The following is an 18,516-nucleotide window of genomic DNA, read 5'->3' on the forward strand; positions in this document are numbered from 1 at the left end:
AACAAAGGTCAGAGGGGTTGTTGGAGAAATCACACACACACACACAATCTATCAGGAAACTCAGACATTGTTCTTTTGGATTCAAAAAAAAAAAAAAATCACATTTCCCATTTTCAAAAATTCATCATCATTATTATTATTATTATTACTACTACCACTACTACTACTACTACTACTACTACTACTACTACTACTATTACAAGTTTGTAGGGAGGGGAAGCAATTCAAAGATGGCTGCAGTAAAAGCTTAGATAAGATTTGTGAGCAGGAATTAGCTTGGATTTCAAGAAATATTACAACAATCTAGGATAGAATATTTTCAAGAATTTGAAGCAGTCTTAAAGGTAAGATGATCCAATTTTATGGAATGGTGAAAAGTTGATGTTTTTTTCAAAGGTGTATGGCATGGTTGGGTAAATTTAATTTCAAGGATAAAATGATTTCAGCAAGGTGTTTTATGAAAGTGAAATATGAAAAGAGCAAAATTATACCTGATCCCTTTCTTCCACTTTGGTCCTATCTGTAGGGTTGAATGGGGTTTAACAGGCACATCATGTGGGGTCCAGAACATGGAGGTTGACATGTATATCTGAAGGCTCCCTCTTATAACACACAAACAGCTTCACTCTGGGATCCTAAAATCAATCTTAGTCCTCTTCACAAAATCTTTCATAGTGGCTATATATATATATATACACACACATACAAATACATACATAGGTGCAGGAGTGGCCGTTTGGTAAGTAGCTTGCTAACCAACCACATGGTTCTGGGTTCAGTCCCACTGCATGGGACCTTGGGCAAGTGGCTTCTACTATAGCCTCGGGCCAACCAAAGCCTTGTAGATGGATTTGGTAGACAGAAACTGAAAGAAGTCTGTCGTATATATGTGTGTGTGTGTGTGTGTTTGTCCCCACAACATCGCTTGACAACCGATGCTGGTGTGTTTATATCCTCATAACTTGGCGGTTCGGCAAAAGAGACCGATAGAATAAGTACTAGGCTTACAAAGACTAAGTCCTAGGGTCGATTTGCTCGACTAAAGGTGGTGCTCCAGCATGGCCGCAGTCAAACGACTGAAACAAATAAAAGAGTATACAAACACACACAAGAGTTAAGGAATGAAGTTGATAAGATCCGGGCTACATGTTTCATAGCGAGCGGAACCTCAGAAATGGTAAATATCCAAGCAAGGTGTATACCGCAGGCTACTCTTCAAGCCAAGGGTCTCTTGATTAAATGCAAGTTTACATTGTCAGAAGGTGGTACATGTTAACACATGAAAGATTCAATCAAAATCAATAAATATCGCTTGTATATTTACCATTTCTGAGGTTCCGTTCACTATGAAACATATGTAGCCTGGACCTTATCTACTCCATTCCTTAACTCTTGTATTCTTATTCGCATACTCCACAATCCCACAAGCCTACCATGAAACACAAAAAAAAAACTTTTTTCAATTTATCGTAATTTGATATGGAAAAAGTCCACAACCTTCCGTCTCAATAAATCACTATAGACCTTGAAAGTTGTTTTTTTTTATATTTACTACGGATTGCTTGAAGCTAACTTTCTCCCTACTCTTCAATCCCTGGATCTTATATATTTATATATAATCATTGGTTAAGCACAATGCTAGTTTTGGAGGGCGGTATAACTGATAAAACTGTCCCAAGTATAATTGCTGAAAATCAATTAAGACAAAATAAATCTTGAACTGTATTATATATATATATATATATATATATATATATATATATATATGTATATAAATATACATACTGTTGTTTCTGGGAAATGTTGCAAGTCACAACGAAACTTTTAGAAAAAGAAGGAAATAAGTGGAAATTTTACCGGTGTGTTAAATTATAAGGCACCAAAAGAGAACGACTCTCCCCAGACACAAAAGCATATGTGTATGTATATATGTGTATATATGTGTGTGTGTATATATATATATATATATGCATATAAATATACATATATGTGTGTGTGTATATATATATATATATATATATATATACCTATGTATATGTATATATATAAATTTAAAAATAGGATAAAATCTTTATAAGAATTTATCAAGTAGTCAGTGTGAAAAACCTCAAAATGGGAAAAATTATAATTATTCTTTTTAGATACATTTATTTATATTTATATTAAGGGCATTAATACACATAAATGCCTCACACTATGAGGGACTCTTAAAGTCAAAACTACCATAATAAATACTTATAAATACATAATTATGGTAGTCTTGACTTTATTAGTCCCTCACAACATGAGGCATTTGTGTGTATTAATGCCTTTAATATAAATATATATTTAACCTAGTCACAAGGGCTGCAATTTAATAAAAGGATTAGTTGGTTTATATGGGCCTCAGAATTTGGTTAATATTATTTTTTTTTCTTGATCCTGGAACGGTGAAAGGTAAAGTAGACCCTTGTAGGATCTTAAATGAATAAAAATTGACAAATAAAATGGTTTCCTTAAGATTTTCTTTGTCTTCTTTATGCAAACTTAAATCTGGGCTTAACATCTCCCCTTAATTAAACATCAGCACCTGGCCCTTCAGTGGTTTGTAGGGTCTTTTAACAAAGTTAATCTTTTGGAAGTATTCAGGCAAGGGTCTCTGTCAGAGGATAACTTGGTGTCCTGATGTAGCACTGCTTCTTAATGCAGCAGCCCAGGTATCATGGTTCTACTTCCCCAGCCCCACAACCCCTGCAGTCTTGGAGACCTTATAAAAGGTTACGACTGCTGCTCTTGTCTCTCTGACACAGATGACTAAGATATTGCAGGACCCCTAAACTCACATCATTCAGACACTGTATTTTGGTCATTTTTTGCAAAGTTCTCTCACCTCATTTTCCATTCCCCACCCCACTCGCTTCTTCTATTTTTCGTCAGTTCCACCGAACATACAAAGTTCCCAAAATTTACATTATTTCCTCATTTGGATTAGAAAAGCTGGGTCTCACCTGCGTCTACTGTATTTGGAAGGCTAAGAAACAACCTTGAACAAGTGATTTACCAGACAGTGATCCAAAGAGACACTGTACAACACTCTTATTTTCCAAATCACAACCTTTGTCTTGGAAACATTGACCCTAAAATCTAAAGATAAACCAAAAGTAAAACTTGTTGAAATGTGCTGTTTAAGAGATGTCGTTACAAGACGTGCTTCCATAAGAGACCTCCACCTGACAGTTTCAAAGACTGACGAAGAGTTGGAAGAGATGGAAATGTAAGAAGACCGCCATACAATAATTATGAAATGCTGATGGTTTGTCAAGTCTTACCATACTCTACACAATACAGAAGAGTGTCTAAGAGGTAAATGTAGGCAACAGTAGAGGACAGAGTCCAGAAGTACTGAAACAAACTAGATGTCATCAATGGTACGCGGATGGGATGCCAACTGCACTTTTGCCAAAGGACAAGAAGCCGAATGGACACAATGCCAAATGGACATAAAGCCGAACGGACAAGATGCTGAAAAGACATGAAAATTAAAATTTATTCTCATTAAATCTAAAGTGCTGAATTGGTGAATTGGTCATTAAACTATGCAGGTAGGAATGGTTTTTTTTATTATTGTGTCTGTTCAGCATTGAGTCCATTCGGCTCCTTGTCCTTTGGCAAAAGTGCATTCGGCATCCTGTCCATGAATGGTCATTAACAATCTCTTCTGATTGTAGTGAGAGAAAATCAGGAAAGTTCTGAGGTAAGAGTGCTGAAGGCAGCAACTTGCAAATCTCTGGAGGAAATCACGAGATGCTGGTTTTATTCCCCAAAACTTCCTCTTCCAGTTGGTCATACTAGTTTTTTAAGAAAAGAAACAAATTGCACCTAATAAATTACCATCCTATCTTACTAACCTCTCGTATCATCAAAATATTTGAGAGAGAGAGAGAGAGAGTGATGACATGAAGAATAATTGCTTTCCGAGAGGAAAACCATCCTCTACCCTCACAGTGTCCATGGTGGCAGAAACTGGGTGACATAACCCCCACACCACTTTTGATGACCTTTTCAATGCACTGAGTGAGGGCTCCAACACTGATGTGACAGACCTTGATTTCAGTAAAGCCTTTCACCGAGTCGATCCCAATGTAGTGTTAAAGAAACTATCTGACAGCGGAGTCTGTGGAAAGCTGATGAAATGGGTCGAGTGTTTCTTGAGAAACAAAACCCAACACATGAATGATGGAATCCAGCCAAGGAGTCCCACAGAGTACTGTGCTGGGCCCACTTTTTATTATTTATAGAAATGACATTGCAGATTCCATCAAACGTAGCAGCATGGAAATCTTTGCAGATGACTCCAAGCTTTAGGAAGTCATCAAAAGAGTGACCGATTGAATGAAACTTTAATCAGATCTATAAGCAGTAGACATGAGAAAAACAACTGATTGAGGAAAAATTTAAGCTCATCCACTTTGGAAAAGAGAGCATCTTCAAACCATATTCAGTGCCATCAGGAGACCGATTTGTACCATTGAATAATATCAGAGATTTAGGTGTAACTGTCAGCAAAAAATTTGTACAGCACATATTAACAAAGAAGTCGATATGGCCCTCAGAATGTGCTCATAGATGCTCAGAACTCTTCAGTCTAGAGTTCTGAGAATCCTGCTCTTCTCTACATTTGCTGGGTCTCACTTCTAATACTGCTGCACAAAACAAAATATAATGTGGATTGAAAGATTGCAGAGAGTCTTGCTTTATTCAACATCATCCTGAAAGAAATTAAGGTAGAAAAAGACCTCACAACATTCAAATGGTACCTGGACAAATTCCTCTAAAAAGTACCAGACAAACCACCAACACGTGGGTACGTCTCAGGCAGCAACAGCCCTGCTTGAATGGTCCACAGTGTCCCAAAGCAGGACTTAAAAGACCTCTCTAGGTACTGCTATTATGTTAGTCACAACCTGGGCTGATAATGGCTGAAATCAATTTAAGTTATTTAAGTGATGATAGTTGTAGAGAATTAAGTGGCGAGCTGGCAGAATCATTAACACACCGGGGAAGTGCTTAGCGGTATTTTGCCCATCACTATGCTCTGAATTCAAATTCTGCTGAGGTTGACTTTGTCTTTCATCCTTTCAGGGTCAATAAATTAAGCACCAGTGAAACACAGGGGTTGATCTAATCGACTAGTCCTCTCTCGACAAATTTCAGGCCTTGTGCCTACGGTAGAAAGGATGTTTGTAGAAATTGTGTATAGAATTTGTCTCACACAACCCAATAAAAAATATATATCAAATGTGCTTAGTTCAATGTCTTGATTTTCATTTTATGTAATTCTTTCATCTAAAACTGGTCAGTTTGGTCGGAACTTCTTTTACTCTGTCCTCACAGAGTTGCAGGAAGAGATTAGACAATGTAAATGACACAAGATTTCTGTATCTAAAATAATTTATAACTCAATAATAACAATTTCTTTGTGTAGTAAATATTGAAAAAAAAAAAAAACCTCATTAAGCATATAATTAAGAAAATCATTAGAAAGAGGAGGTACATGTTTCACTTATTTATTATTCAACAGTTATGGCGACAACAATGGTGTGGTCACAAGTGCTGAAAATGGAAATCTATGTTAAAAACTATCATGTTTCTATTAACATAAATTTCACCATTATTTGTTTTGTAGTAGTAGCAGTAGTAACATCTTTATTTAAATAACAATGTTTTCTTTAATGTTTTAAAAACAAAACTGATAAAACAGACAGCAGCTGAAAGCCTTTCCTATCATTAACTTGGAGAAATTCTTTCTGTATTTCAGAACGCAAACTTCATCCGAAACGAAACAAAATGGATGTGAAATACACCCAAGAAACCACACAGGTTTACTACTTTAAATACATGAGAGAATACCGAGCTGTGGCAGTTCTTTGGGGGATTCTGACTATAATCTGGTGCATCCTTACTGTTGTGGCTTTTGTCCAGCCACAATGGATTGGAGATACTGAGACTAGTCCAGGCTACGGTCATTTCGGAGTTTATGCCCATTGCTACCCAACCAGTACAACATGGAGGTATGGCTGTAAAGGGTCTTTCACTAATTTTGCTTCAATTCCAAATGGAGCATTCAAAGCAGTCACATTATTTGTCGGAATAGCTGCTCTGCTCAGTTTGATTTGTGTAGCAGCGCTTCTGCTCTTCTTTTGTTTCAAAAAAGTTATTGTGTTCAACCTCTGTGGAATCATGGAAATTATTTCAGGTAAGACAGAAGTTTACTTCTAGAAATTCTGAATACAAAAGAGACTTTTATAGAATGGTAGTTCATTCTTGTGGTATTGAAGCTATGACCCTTGCATGTTTATTTCATGAGTAGGCTGTTCTGTTGATTGGATAAACTGCAACTTTTATCATCACAACTGAACAAGTGCCAATAATATAAACCCACTACACATACATTACTATTTCTATCATGTTCACATCACATTCAGTGCAATATATATATATCATCATCATCACTATTTAATGTTCACTTTCCATGCTGGCATGGGTTAGAGTTTGACGAGAACTGGTAAGCCGGAGAGCTGCACCAAGTTCCAGTCTGATTTGGCATGGTTTCTACAGCTGCATGCCCTTCCTAACACCAACCACTCCAAGAGTGTAATGGGTGCTTTGTACATGCCACCAGCTTGGGTGCCAGTTATGCGATACCAGCATTAGCCACAATTACAATTTCACTTGGCTTGACGGGTCTTCTCAAGCATGGTATATTGTCAAAGGCTTCCGTCGTTTGTCATTGCCTCTGTGAGGCCCAGCATTTGATCCTGGGTCTACCTCTTCTACAGGTTTCTTCCACAATTAGAGATTGGCACCTCTTTACATAGCTGTCCTCATCCATATGCATCACATGATCATACCAGTGCATTCGTCTCTCCTGCACATCACATCTGATGTGTCTTATGCCCAACTTTTCTCTCAAGACGCTTACACTCTGTCATACATGCACACTGACATTGCCCATCCATTGAAGCATACTGACTTCATTTCTTTCAAACCTTGGCAGTCACAGTCCATGTTTCACTGCTGTGTAGCATGGTTGTTTGCACACAGGCACCATACAATCTGCCTTTCACTCTGAGAAAGAAGCCCTTGGTTACCAACAAAAGTAGGAGCTCTCTGACCTTTGCTCAGCCTATTCTAGCAGCTATGCTTTCACAGCATCCACTCCTACCACTGACTTGGTCACCTAGGTAACAAAAGCTATTGGCTTCTACTTTCCCCACTGCCATCTAATGGAGGCTATTTTCAGAACATTTTTGGTGTTTATTGCCCATGTGCACCTTCCACACACAAAAACTATTTTCCTTGTTAGCTTTCCTCTGATATTGCTGCACCTCTTATGTGTCCATAGGTTGCATTGGGTACATCCTATGGAGTTTCTACCTACACCTTTTCTACAGATCAAACAGGGCCATCTACCTGAAGGGATTTGTAATTTGTCTGCTTACCTACTTACTAAGACTTTGGTGTTTGCTAGGTTAATTCTAAGGCCCTTTGATTCTAGACCTTCCTTCCATACCGGGAACTTCTTCTCTAGTTCTGATAGTGTTTCAGCTATAAGAGCAAGGTCATCAGCATAGAGGAACTCCCAGGGGTAACCCATCTTGAAATCCTCTGTTATTGTCTGGGGGACTATGATGAACAAGTGGGGGCTGATAGAATTTGTGCAGATGCTCTCCCCAAATATTCCTTCACCATTAATTAGCATCATACATCATCAGTCATGTGTTGATTTCTTTGATACAATCAAATTTTGACCATTACAGTTTATGTTTCATGCCAGTTGCCATGCATCAGATATTTGTTGATGTGTGCTAAGTTTGGAATTGTATGAGTATGGTTTCCATAATTAATCTTCTATTGATGTGCAAAATTTTATAACGTAAGTGTTCTCCTCCAGTATCTTTCTATTTAATTGTCTATTTAATTATCTTTCTATTTAAATGTTTTGTGTGTCATAGTGTAAGATTTACATGCTACCAATGCATGATCCCACATGAACATGTTGTAATGTTTGATTAATCCTATTTGTGACAATAATTGTTCAAACTTTCTCCAAGAGTCAATGATAGAGGCACTTTCGTGCTTGTTGAGTTTATCTTCAATTCGTAATGCTCCTTCATAGCATTACCAGCATTTGGAATTCTGGAAATTCTATTGTTTATTTTTCTGGGCCTTAAGTCCTCTGGAACAGATTAATGAGTTCATTCTTGTCAATATTCATAGTTTCACTGAGATCATCATTACTCTTTCTTGCCATTAATCCTCAGATTGTTAAAATGGAACTGTCACCAATTACAATATCTGACAGGTAGAGGATGGTGAGTGCTTGACAACATTTTAGGAGATAGGTGCCCAGTCTTGGTCCTTTTTTAAATCAGGACTGTAAAAGAGGTTGAGCTGCAGAAAGATAAGCTTTGCAAATGGGGACTGCATCCATTGCCTGTTTAGGGATTTTGTCATTCATACTGCACCCTCAGTAGAGGTTTGTGCATCAACAGTTATGGCACACAAAGTAGTCTGTTCAAAAGATGTTGGCAGCAGATGGACCAGCTAAGCAGTAGCATCAATCCCATCTACAAGAAGCAGTAAAACACATGTTGGTCAGTTGAAAGCTAGGGCAAGGCATGATGGTCAGCCAGTAAATTATAATGGAGACAATGTATGCATTTGCCTTTCAGAAATTGTTTTTCCTCAAATCCATTTCTGGGTGTGATTGGCCATCCTGTTCTATAACATTGTCCCTGTTTCTATCCACCTGGAACATCTAGTACTAAACGAGATTCCTCCCGCCTTTCTTAACCAGTCGGTCTAATCAGTGTTCCACAATGGCATGGCCATGCCTCTACGGGAGCTGAGTTACAAGCCTCAATTTCCGTAGGTTAATTTTTGCATCCGTCACCATCTTGTATTCCTTTAGAAAAGTGCTGACCATGTCAACTTCTGTGGTGTCTGATGGCATTATGGTGACATTGTCCATGATGATGATGATGATAACAAATAAAGAAAAAGGTGTAAAGTCTTACAGCGTACAACTTCTTTGAAAGTCAAAACCATTTATCAACCATCTATCTTTGACCAAATGCATTGTGTTTATGTATCTGTTGTGGTACTACCACACAACTGCAACTACTGTTGCACAACTAACAACTACCACCACACCACCACCATTTAACAATGTTCTAATTCTAGATTATGCCAAATTTCAATTTACCAGTGTCTTCAATCTTCCTTTCAGCTGTGCTGTTGTTTCTGGCGTGTATTATTTACCCAAGTGGATGGGACCTGACCACAGTTAAAGACATGTGTGGTCCCAATTCAGGTCCTTACAAACTGGGCAAATGTGGAATCCGATGGGCTTATATTTTAGCTATTCTTGGTATAATTGATGCTATCTTACTGGCCATTTTAGCCTTTATTTTGGCCAGCAAAAGAACAAAACCTGATGATTACAGCGTGACAGGAAAAATCACAAGAGGTAAATATATATAAGTTTTCTCTCTCTCTCTTTGTTTCTTTAATTCTCCATTTATATTGATCTGCTCATCCACTCCCTATCTTTAATCATCTCTTGCAATGGCTACATTAGTTCCCGTTTTTTTTACCCCCAGCCACCCACTTACCAATATAAATATTTGATTAACCTGCCTCTAATTTAGAATAAAAATAAGGAATTTCATCCATTAAACTCTGTACTAAAGAGTTTGCTTTTTTTTTTTTTAACCAATCCTCTCTCCACACAACCAGGAACTTTTAGCACTCCCACCTTGGCCAGGTTTTCCTTGTATCCATCACTTTACTAAACCAATCCATGATAAAACTATCTGAAGTCTGTAAGAGACAACCCTTCATTAGTCTCTTCTCTCTTAGAACCATGGCGAACCTTTAATTTAATCTTAATTAAATATATCATCTCACTTGCTGCCAGTAATGATGGTTGATATAAAAATAGAGAAAGTTTAGGAATTGTTTTTTGGAAATCTGATGAAATTTTGCTTCTTACAAGTTTGTTGTTTTTTTTTTTCTATTTTCAGCTGAGCTGTATCCTAACTACAATGACACAATGCGTTCACAGGCGACAATTATCCGACCCACCATGATGTCCGTTCCTGATATTGGAGATACATACTCAGAATATTCCCATCTTTCAAATAAGAAATCCCTTATCAATTTTGGCTTCCAGTTATAAAAACAAACTTTCTTCTTTTTAACAATTCCTCAACTTGAAACAACGAAAATCTTACTAACAATCTATTTTTACACAAGCTTCCCTTAAAAACACTTTCAGAACATATTTCAAACTATTTACATTCTCAATAAGGTTTATATATTTGACTTGAGTAGTCATTTGTCTTCTTCATATGTGTGTGTGTGTGTGTGTCACGTGAATGCTCCAAGCTTACAATAAATGCATAGAGAAGGCCTGGTGAAGAGAGCTGGAGTGACCCTCCTGTGTATGTAATTGTATACTTTTCTATGCGAATGTTTAGAGTTGTAATGTGTATGCGTGTACATGTATGTTACTCTTTTTTTTATACTGAAACTAAAAGTTTGTATCACAATTTGAGTTTCATGCCCCAGCAATCTTCAGGTGAGAACACAGTGGCAAGAAACTGGAGTCGTCTGGAAAAACAACTACAAGAAAGAGCAAACCATGGAATAAAGGAGAAACAAATCATCCACTAATAGACAAAGAATTTACTGTAAAGCTGCACTGGAACATAAAACATACACACACACACACACACAAAACTTTAAGTAGGAAGTAAATATTTTAATGTATTTCACAATAACAATAAGAATATATAGATTACAATTAACAACTATTAAAAATATGCCGTTTATAATTTCGTTTTTAATCTAAAATATTCATTTGCTGTTTTAGTTTTACATTCATTTTTCCATGCTAGCATGGGTTAGAAGAATTCATATTATTGGGGCATTGTCTAACACAACCAAATGCCTTTCCTGTTACTGGTTTTTCAAGTTAGGAATTTCTCTTTATTCTGCATGTCTTTGGGAAGCTCAGACTTGAACAATCAGTTGACAAGGAATGACAACCAATTTCACAATTTGTAACTTAACAGTTTTTTTTAATGTGAAACACAGATTGTAAACATTTATACACACACACACACACAAACACATTCATCTGTACGTGTGTCTATATATGTATATGCATATCATATATATATATACCCACATAAACAGATTCTATATAGTTTCCAGTACATCACATGCTAAACATAGGAAGTGAAGTAAAATCATTTGTTAAAATATCCCACACAAAGACCCTATTGCTGAAGCAGTCCTTATATGATGCTGTGGGGACAAAAATAAGTGTCATGCAGGAGTTTGAGAGCAAATAACGGAAACGGTACCACAAATGTAGAAGGTACCTTTGTCATATGATTCCAACAGCAATCAATATTTGTGGAGACAAATGATGATAAATTTCACATTCTTAATCTTTTTGCCAGTTATTAACAACAACAACAACAAGAATAATATTAATAATAATAATAATAATAATGATAATAATAATCATCCTAAATGTTTTTTGTAAAAGGCATCAATAATATTAATAATTGGAAAACTTATCTTTTTAAAAGTTTACATCTGCAAATGTTTAAATTTGATTTAATTTTCTAATAAATATTTACCATTTTCTATTGTTCTTTTTATGGGTGCATTTTTTCTTTTGCAAGACACTCGGTGACCCTGTTGGTGATGACACCACGTAAACTGCATTTGTGCCAGTGCCATGTAAAAGCACCCAATACTCTTTGTAATGTAGTTGGCATTAGGAAGGCCACCCAGCTCTAGAAAGCACGATAAAACAGACAAGAGAGCCTGGTATGGCTTCCCCCACTCCTGCCTTGACAGCTCTTGTCAAAATGTCCAACCCATACCAGCATGGAAAAGGGAGGATAAATGATGATGATGATTTCTTCCTTTACAGTTTTGTTACACTATTATTGTTCTCAACTATCAATGTCTAATCAGAAAATGATAGGGGCATTATCATCATCATCATCATCATCGTTTAACATCCGCTTTCCATGCTGGCATGGGTTGGACGGTTTGACTGGGGACTGGTGAGCCAGATAGCTGCACCACGCCCCTATCTGATCTGGCAGAGTTTTTACAGCTGGATGCCCTTCCTAACGCCAAGCACTCTGAGAGTGTAGTGGGTGCTTTTTATGTGCCACCGGCATGAGGGCCAGTACTGGCATCGACAATGCTAAAAAGGTGTTTTTTATGAGCTACTTGCATATTTGAACCACTTCCCGAACTTTCAGCACCTCTCCTCATCTACATACCGGCACTCCACCAGGATTACCACTGGATCCACTGACTCTACCTTCATGGATTTCACTGGGTTTTTATATATATATATATATATATATATATATATATATATATACTGCCTGACTGGCCCTCGTGCTGGTGGCACGTAAAAGCACCTGCTACACTTTCGGAATGGTTGGCGTTAGGAAGGGCATCCAGCTGTAGAAACTCTGCCAGATCAGATTGGAGACTGGTGCAGCCTCCTGGTCCAACCCATGCCAGCATGGAAAGCGGACGTTAAACGATGATGATGATGATACACACACACACACACAGGTGAGCATATAAGTGCAAAACAAGCTGGAAAAAATAGTACTTGAATACTGAAGGTAGAGTGATATACCTTTTATTAAAATGGCTGTTACTCAGAGTTTCACATTGCCATTCGTTGGACAGTTGGGAACGGGAAACTGAGTAACAGTTCTGTAATAATTTTGCTGTTTTAATAAACAGTATATATATCATTATTTGATGTCTGCTTTCCAAGCTGGCATGGGTTGGATGGTTCAATAGGAGCTGGCCAGCTAAAGGGCTGTTCAGGCACCATGTTTATTTTGGCATGGTTTCTATGGCTGGATGCCCTTCCAAACTCATACACTTACACATATATATATAAATAATTGAGGAGGGAAACAGAAGGTGGATGTGGTACACTGAATACGCACATGAGAGAGTACAACATGCCTGGAGGAATTCTGTATATGTAGAAGGATATCTTTTATACCAAACACCTGAGGAGGCACACACTGCACTGATTAATGCAACACAATTAGATGCACAATATCTTACCTGTCGTGTTGAATACAGATTCGCACCAAATCCATTTTCTGTTTCTCTTATCGACTATAAATTAAACAAACAATGCAGAATTCTTGATGTAGATCCAGTGAATATTATGTCATAACTGTGGATGACATCAGGTAGCCCAAACTGTGGAGGGGCTTTAATAGACATACTAATAGACATATACCTAAAGTCCAAATAATTACTTCTATATATAGGTGCAGGTGTGGCAAGAAGCTTGCTTCCAAACTGCATGGTTCTGGCTTCAGTCCCACTGCGTGACACCTTAGGCAAGTGTCTTCTACTATAGCCTTGGGCTGACTAAAACCTCGTGAGTGGATTTCTCTCACTGGATGGAACAGTAAACTTTGTTTTATCTTTTGTTTCAGTCATTAGACTGTGGCCATGCTGGAGCACTGCCATCAAGAATTTTCAGTCGCATGAATCAACCCCAGGACTTATTTTCTTTACTTTATTCTATCGGTCCCTTTTGCTGAACCATTAATTCATGTGGATGTAAACACACCAACACCGGTTGTTAAGCAGTGGTGTGGGACAAACACAGACACACATATCTATCTCATCATCATGGGCAAGTGTTTTCTACTATAGCTTCAGGCCGACCAAAGCTTTGTGAGTGGATTTGGTAGACAGAAACTGAAAGAAGCCCATTATATATAAATGTATGTATGTGTGCCGGTGTAAAAGAACCCACTACACTCTCGGAGTGGTTGGCGTTAGAAAGGGCATCCAGCTGTAGAAACTCTGCCAGATCAGATTGGAGCCTGGTGTAGCCATCTGATTCCCCTGTCCCCAGTCAAATCGTCCAACCCATGCCAGCATGGAAAGCGGACGTTAAACGATGATGACATGGGTTGGATGGTTCAATAGGAGCTGGCCAGCTAAAGGGCGAGAGTGTAGTGGGTGCTTTTACGTGCCACCGGCACAAGGGCCAATCAGGCGGAACTGGCAACGACCTTGCTTGAATGTTTTTTGTCACGTGCCACTGGCACAAGAGAACATGATTGATGCCAGGACTGCCTGACTGGCTTCTGTGCTTGTAGCACATAAAAATCACCCACTACACACTCGGAGTGGTTGGCATTAGGAAAGGGATCCAGATGTAGAAACACTGCCAGATCAGACTGGAGCCTGGTGCAGCTATTGGCTCTCCAGACCTCAGTCAAACCGTACAACCCATGCCAACATGGAAAACGAACGTTAAATGATGATGATGATGATGATAATATATATATGCACACACACACATACATAGAGGGTCACACACCATGGGAGATATCAAGTATGCTTTATTAGCAATGAAGTAGGCAATCCATTACAAATGTTCAAAGTGTTGGCCATGGAGCTCTAAACAAGTGTTCATACGGAATTTGAAATTGTAATGAACCCCCTCAAATAGCTCTTCATTGCCTTTGACTTGTTCACACGCTTCAACAATTCTACTGTCCTTTTCTTGCTTCAAGTCATAAGAAGGTATTGCGCTGCTACTCAGGCCAGTTCAACCAACACACTATGCATTAGTCAGGACTGCAGCTGCCAATGGCCTCTCATTTTCTCCATTTTTATCCTCCCTTGACCACTTCATGACAAAAAAACTGAGACATTAAACTAAACTAAAAATATGTAAAATAGTCGAGACTTTCATGGGAGTTTCCAGAGGGAACAAACAAGGGAGATAACCAACACACATACAGCTGGCTTCAGTGAAGTTTACAACTTCAATTTTTTTTTTCCTTGTTTCAATCATCTGACTGCGGCCATGCTGGAGCACCGTCTTTAGTCGAACAAATTGACCCCAGGACATTCTTTGTAAGCCTAGTACTTATTCTATTGGTCTCTTTTACTGAACCGCTATGTTATGGGGGACATAAACACACCAACATTGGTTGTCAAGTAATAGTGGGGGGGGGGCAAACATAGACACATACACATATATACAATGTGTTTCTTTCAGTTTCTATCTATCAAATCCACTCACAAGACTTTATTCAGTCTGAGGCTCGTATACATACATACAGACACACACCTCATATATATCTATAAAACGAAGCTTGAAATTTCGAAAAAATATAATCGTACTCTACACACTCTAAAAGACATTTGAAGAAAATTTCATTTAAATATCCACATTTTTCTGAAAGATACGAGGAAGCAAAGCCAACTCGTGTGAATATTACGAAACTCGCTACCCAACCTTCGGAAAAAAAAAAATTACATTAAATTCTGATATAATCGTAATCTGCACCATCTGGAGTATATTTGTAGAAAATTTTTTAAGTACCCATTTTTCTGGAAGTTAGAGGAAACAAAATCGGGAGTGAAGTGGGGGGAGGCGCAGTAGTGTAAAATATTAAAATATTGTAGGCCCTGGCTGAGCTGTTTAGTCAGTTTGTATCCAATTTGCACAGGATAACATTGACGGAATGTCCTGAACAAACAGGGACGTATTTTAAGCATGTATTTTTAAGACAACACGGGAGGGATAGATTTTAACAATATTTTAGTTTAATGCTATCGCACACACACACGCATATATATTTATATAAATATACACATATTTGTTCACAGTACTATCAATTCCTGCATAGAGTGACCAGCGATATTACACTAGCAATTAGCAAAGGGGTGACGTACGACTTGTTAGAAATTGGGCTGAAGCGATTTCAGAAAGTTTAGCTCCAGAACAACACCATTAAATAATTATTTCTGTGACATAAACAACGAAAAGAGACAACAAACCAAGAAATAATTATTTCAATAACAATTTGAACAATAAACAACTCACCAAAACTTTTCGCGGAATTTTTTACGAACATCAACTTCTGAGCTTTCTGATTGGTCGGAGTTATTAGCGACTTTAAATAGAAGTGAATTTTCAAGGGAAGTAATACTCGGTGGAATCCTCTTCATGGTTATTCAATATTAGAAATAGCAGCCAAATCTCTTTGAATAAGACCCTGTAATCTATCTATCTATATATATAATCTTAAATAAAATTCTATAAAAATAAAAAGGGAAGACTCGTTGGTTAAGGTAGTCCCAGGTACACTATGCACGCAAAAATAAAAAGAATACAGTTAGGACTGGACAATGGCAAAGCGAGAAGTTTCAATGACATCGATATAGTAACTTCTGTTAAAGATTTATTTTGTTTAGGTTATTCCTACAGATATTCTATATTAATAAAGTTATGAAACTTACGAATCCACAAACATTCATAAGATTCCCACAATAATAAATTCACATTTCTGTAAGGTTGAATGGATCAAAACTGAATTAAACGATTCACTTCGCTACATTTAATAAATTCACCAGTTATTCTCCAGTTAGAGAATTCTCATAGGATATATTGACGCGACTATCATGGAGATATCGTCGGCAGAAGCAGATCAGTTCTATTAACTATTGTAGGAAACATCTATAGCTTTTAGTTGTTTCAGGCACTGGACTGCGGCCATGCTGGAGCACGGCCTTGAAAGGTTTTAGTTGAAGAAATCGACTCCAGACTAAGTTTTTTTTTTATTTTTAGGTTTGATACATATTCTATCGGTTTCTTTTGCCGAAGCGTTAAGTTATGATTAAGCAGTGGCGTGGGGAGGTGTGTTGGTGACGCACACACACAGAGGCACGTGTATTCGGGATTGAAACCGTACTGTTTTGGCAGGAGGTCCCTTGTTTCGCAACACAAAACTGAACGCTTTTAATATTCGTAACTTTCTCACTTGTCTTAAAATAACAAAATTGTCAACATTCTATGGAGATGTATTAAAAAGTTAATTTTTTCCTTCAAAGGTTATATTTATGAATTCAATCTCTCGTAACTTACAAGTTTTTTAAATAAAGAAATCTATAATTTTTATATTTCTATTATTCCAATATTTTAATTAAAATAATATTCAAATTAAGCTAACATTGCTTATAAAGACAAAAAGCCTCCAATTTTAGCAATCAACAGTTCAAGGGGAGTAACTCTGATTGTTTCTAATCAACAGCTGTTTTAGTTGAAACGTTTCCTCTGGTGAAAACTTGCTGCTCATGGAAATAGAAACCCGTTCACATTTCTTGTTATTAATTGTTATTACTTGAAATGTATTGAGTTGTTTCAACCACGTGTGTAGAAACTGTTTCGCACGTCATACTTACATCTTGTGCTTCTCTCAACTTTATTGGCCGAACTAACCAGTCCCCAAAATATCTTTAACTTCCTTCGACAGATATCGATATTAATAACAACTTCAACATCTTTGTAGTTGTCTATACTAATATCAATTAGTGCTTCTTTATAGCTGTATATATTTATATCACTTACTGATTTCTTGTAGCTGTATATATATATACGTACGTACTCAGTTATGTATGTATGTATGTATGTATGTATGTCATTATTCAGTTTATTCCAAGATTTCTTGCCAATAGAGAAAGAACCGGTTTCTAACCTAGATCCATGCCTCCTTCATTGGAATTTCAACATCAACAATAGGGTATTTTTGTTTGTAGGTATGTGTTTATGTATGTATGTATGTATGTATGTATGTATGTATGTATGTATGTATGCACATTTGTATGTATGTATGTATGTATGTATGTATGTATGTATGTATGTTTGTATATGTGCAGATTTATATGTCTTGCTTTATGTATGTATTCTCATGCATATAGTTGCATATCTAGACATGCTCATATATACTTAAGTGATAAACTTCTGGAAAGTTTTACAAATTTTTACAGTTCCAGTGATAGATTGGATCTGCAGTCTTCGAATTAGCTTTCTCCTTTCTGCTTTTGAGAAGCCTAATTTCTCAAGATTGGTATTTAGGCAGTGTGTTACATATCCCAGGGCCCCAATAGTTACAGGTATAAACCTGAACTTACAATATGGATAGAGTAACTGCAGATTTCTCATTAGTTCAGCATAGGTGTTCTCTTTTTCACTGATCTTCAGTTTTATACTAACATCCGCTGGGCTGCTAATTTCCACAACTGTGCACAGTTTCTCTTCTCTATCCCAAATCATTACATCAGATCTGTTGTGCTTATATTTTATTGAGGTTATCATTACGGAGCTTTCTACTAACATATCTTCTGCTCATTTAGGCTCATCCTTTCATCTGATGATACGTTGCGGTAGAGTGGTGCGACTTCTTTGGTCATGTATTCTAGGTTAGCAGACAAAGAGTGTTGCTGAAGGAGCTGCCTTCCAAGTCTTATGATTTTATCAGCCTCATGTATGCAAACTTGGTCAAGGGATGCACGTCGAAACTTGGCGGTTAAAGATGTTACCGAAGGAATATGATGCGACATTCAAAGGCATTTTGGATCGATGTTAAG

At 37.3% G+C, this 18,516-nt stretch overlaps 2 protein-coding genes across 5 annotated transcripts in view; one reads left to right on the forward strand and one right to left on the reverse strand.

Annotated features, from left to right (window-relative positions):
* The window catches only part of LOC106869028 (origin recognition complex subunit 5), a 47,218-nt gene extending 31,141 nt beyond the window's left edge, over positions 1-16,077 (reverse strand). Inside the window, exons 1-2 of one of the 4 annotated variants that reach the window (XM_014914524.2) lie at positions 15,974-16,015; positions 13,174-13,227 (exon numbers count right to left, since the gene is read on the reverse strand). Coding sequence is in view for 1 of the 4 variants with exons in the window: in XM_014914520.3 (XP_014770006.1) it covers positions 1,325-1,327 (3 nt within the window). In the remaining 3 variants the exon portion in view is untranslated. Of the gene's footprint in view, positions 1-491; positions 622-1,324; positions 1,430-13,173; positions 13,228-15,973 lie in introns of those variants that run through there. The other 3 variants (XM_014914520.3, XM_014914521.2, XM_014914525.3) reach the window with 3 other exon arrangements.
* LOC106869029 (LHFPL tetraspan subfamily member 3 protein) lies at positions 11-11,703 on the forward strand. Its single transcript, XM_014914526.3, has 4 exons — positions 11-344; positions 5,798-6,235; positions 9,272-9,511; positions 10,068-11,703. The coding sequence occupies exons 2-4, from the start codon at positions 5,827-5,829 to the stop codon at positions 10,220-10,222; spliced, it is 804 nt and encodes a 267-aa protein (XP_014770012.1). The 5' UTR covers positions 11-344; positions 5,798-5,826; the 3' UTR covers positions 10,223-11,703.
* Positions 16,078-18,516: the final 2,439 nt, after the last annotated feature.

Source organism: Octopus bimaculoides, chromosome 4 (assembly GCF_046866305.1).
Source record: "Octopus bimaculoides isolate indiv1 chromosome 4, ASM4686630v1, whole genome shotgun sequence".
NCBI classification, from domain to species: domain Eukaryota; kingdom Metazoa; phylum Mollusca; class Cephalopoda; order Octopoda; family Octopodidae; genus Octopus; species Octopus bimaculoides.

Excerpts from the sequence above, each read along its gene's own strand:
- LOC106869029 (XM_014914526.3), top strand. The coding sequence starts at position 5,827 with ATGGATGTGAAATACACCCAAGAAACCACACAGGTTTACTACTTTAAA. Across the intron at positions 6,236-9,271 it reads AATCATGGAAATTATTTCAG|CTGTGCTGTTGTTTCTGGCG; the intron begins GTAAGACAGAAG and ends TCTTCCTTTCAG. Across the intron at positions 9,512-10,067 it reads GACAGGAAAAATCACAAGAG|CTGAGCTGTATCCTAACTAC; the intron begins GTAAATATATAT and ends TTCTATTTTCAG.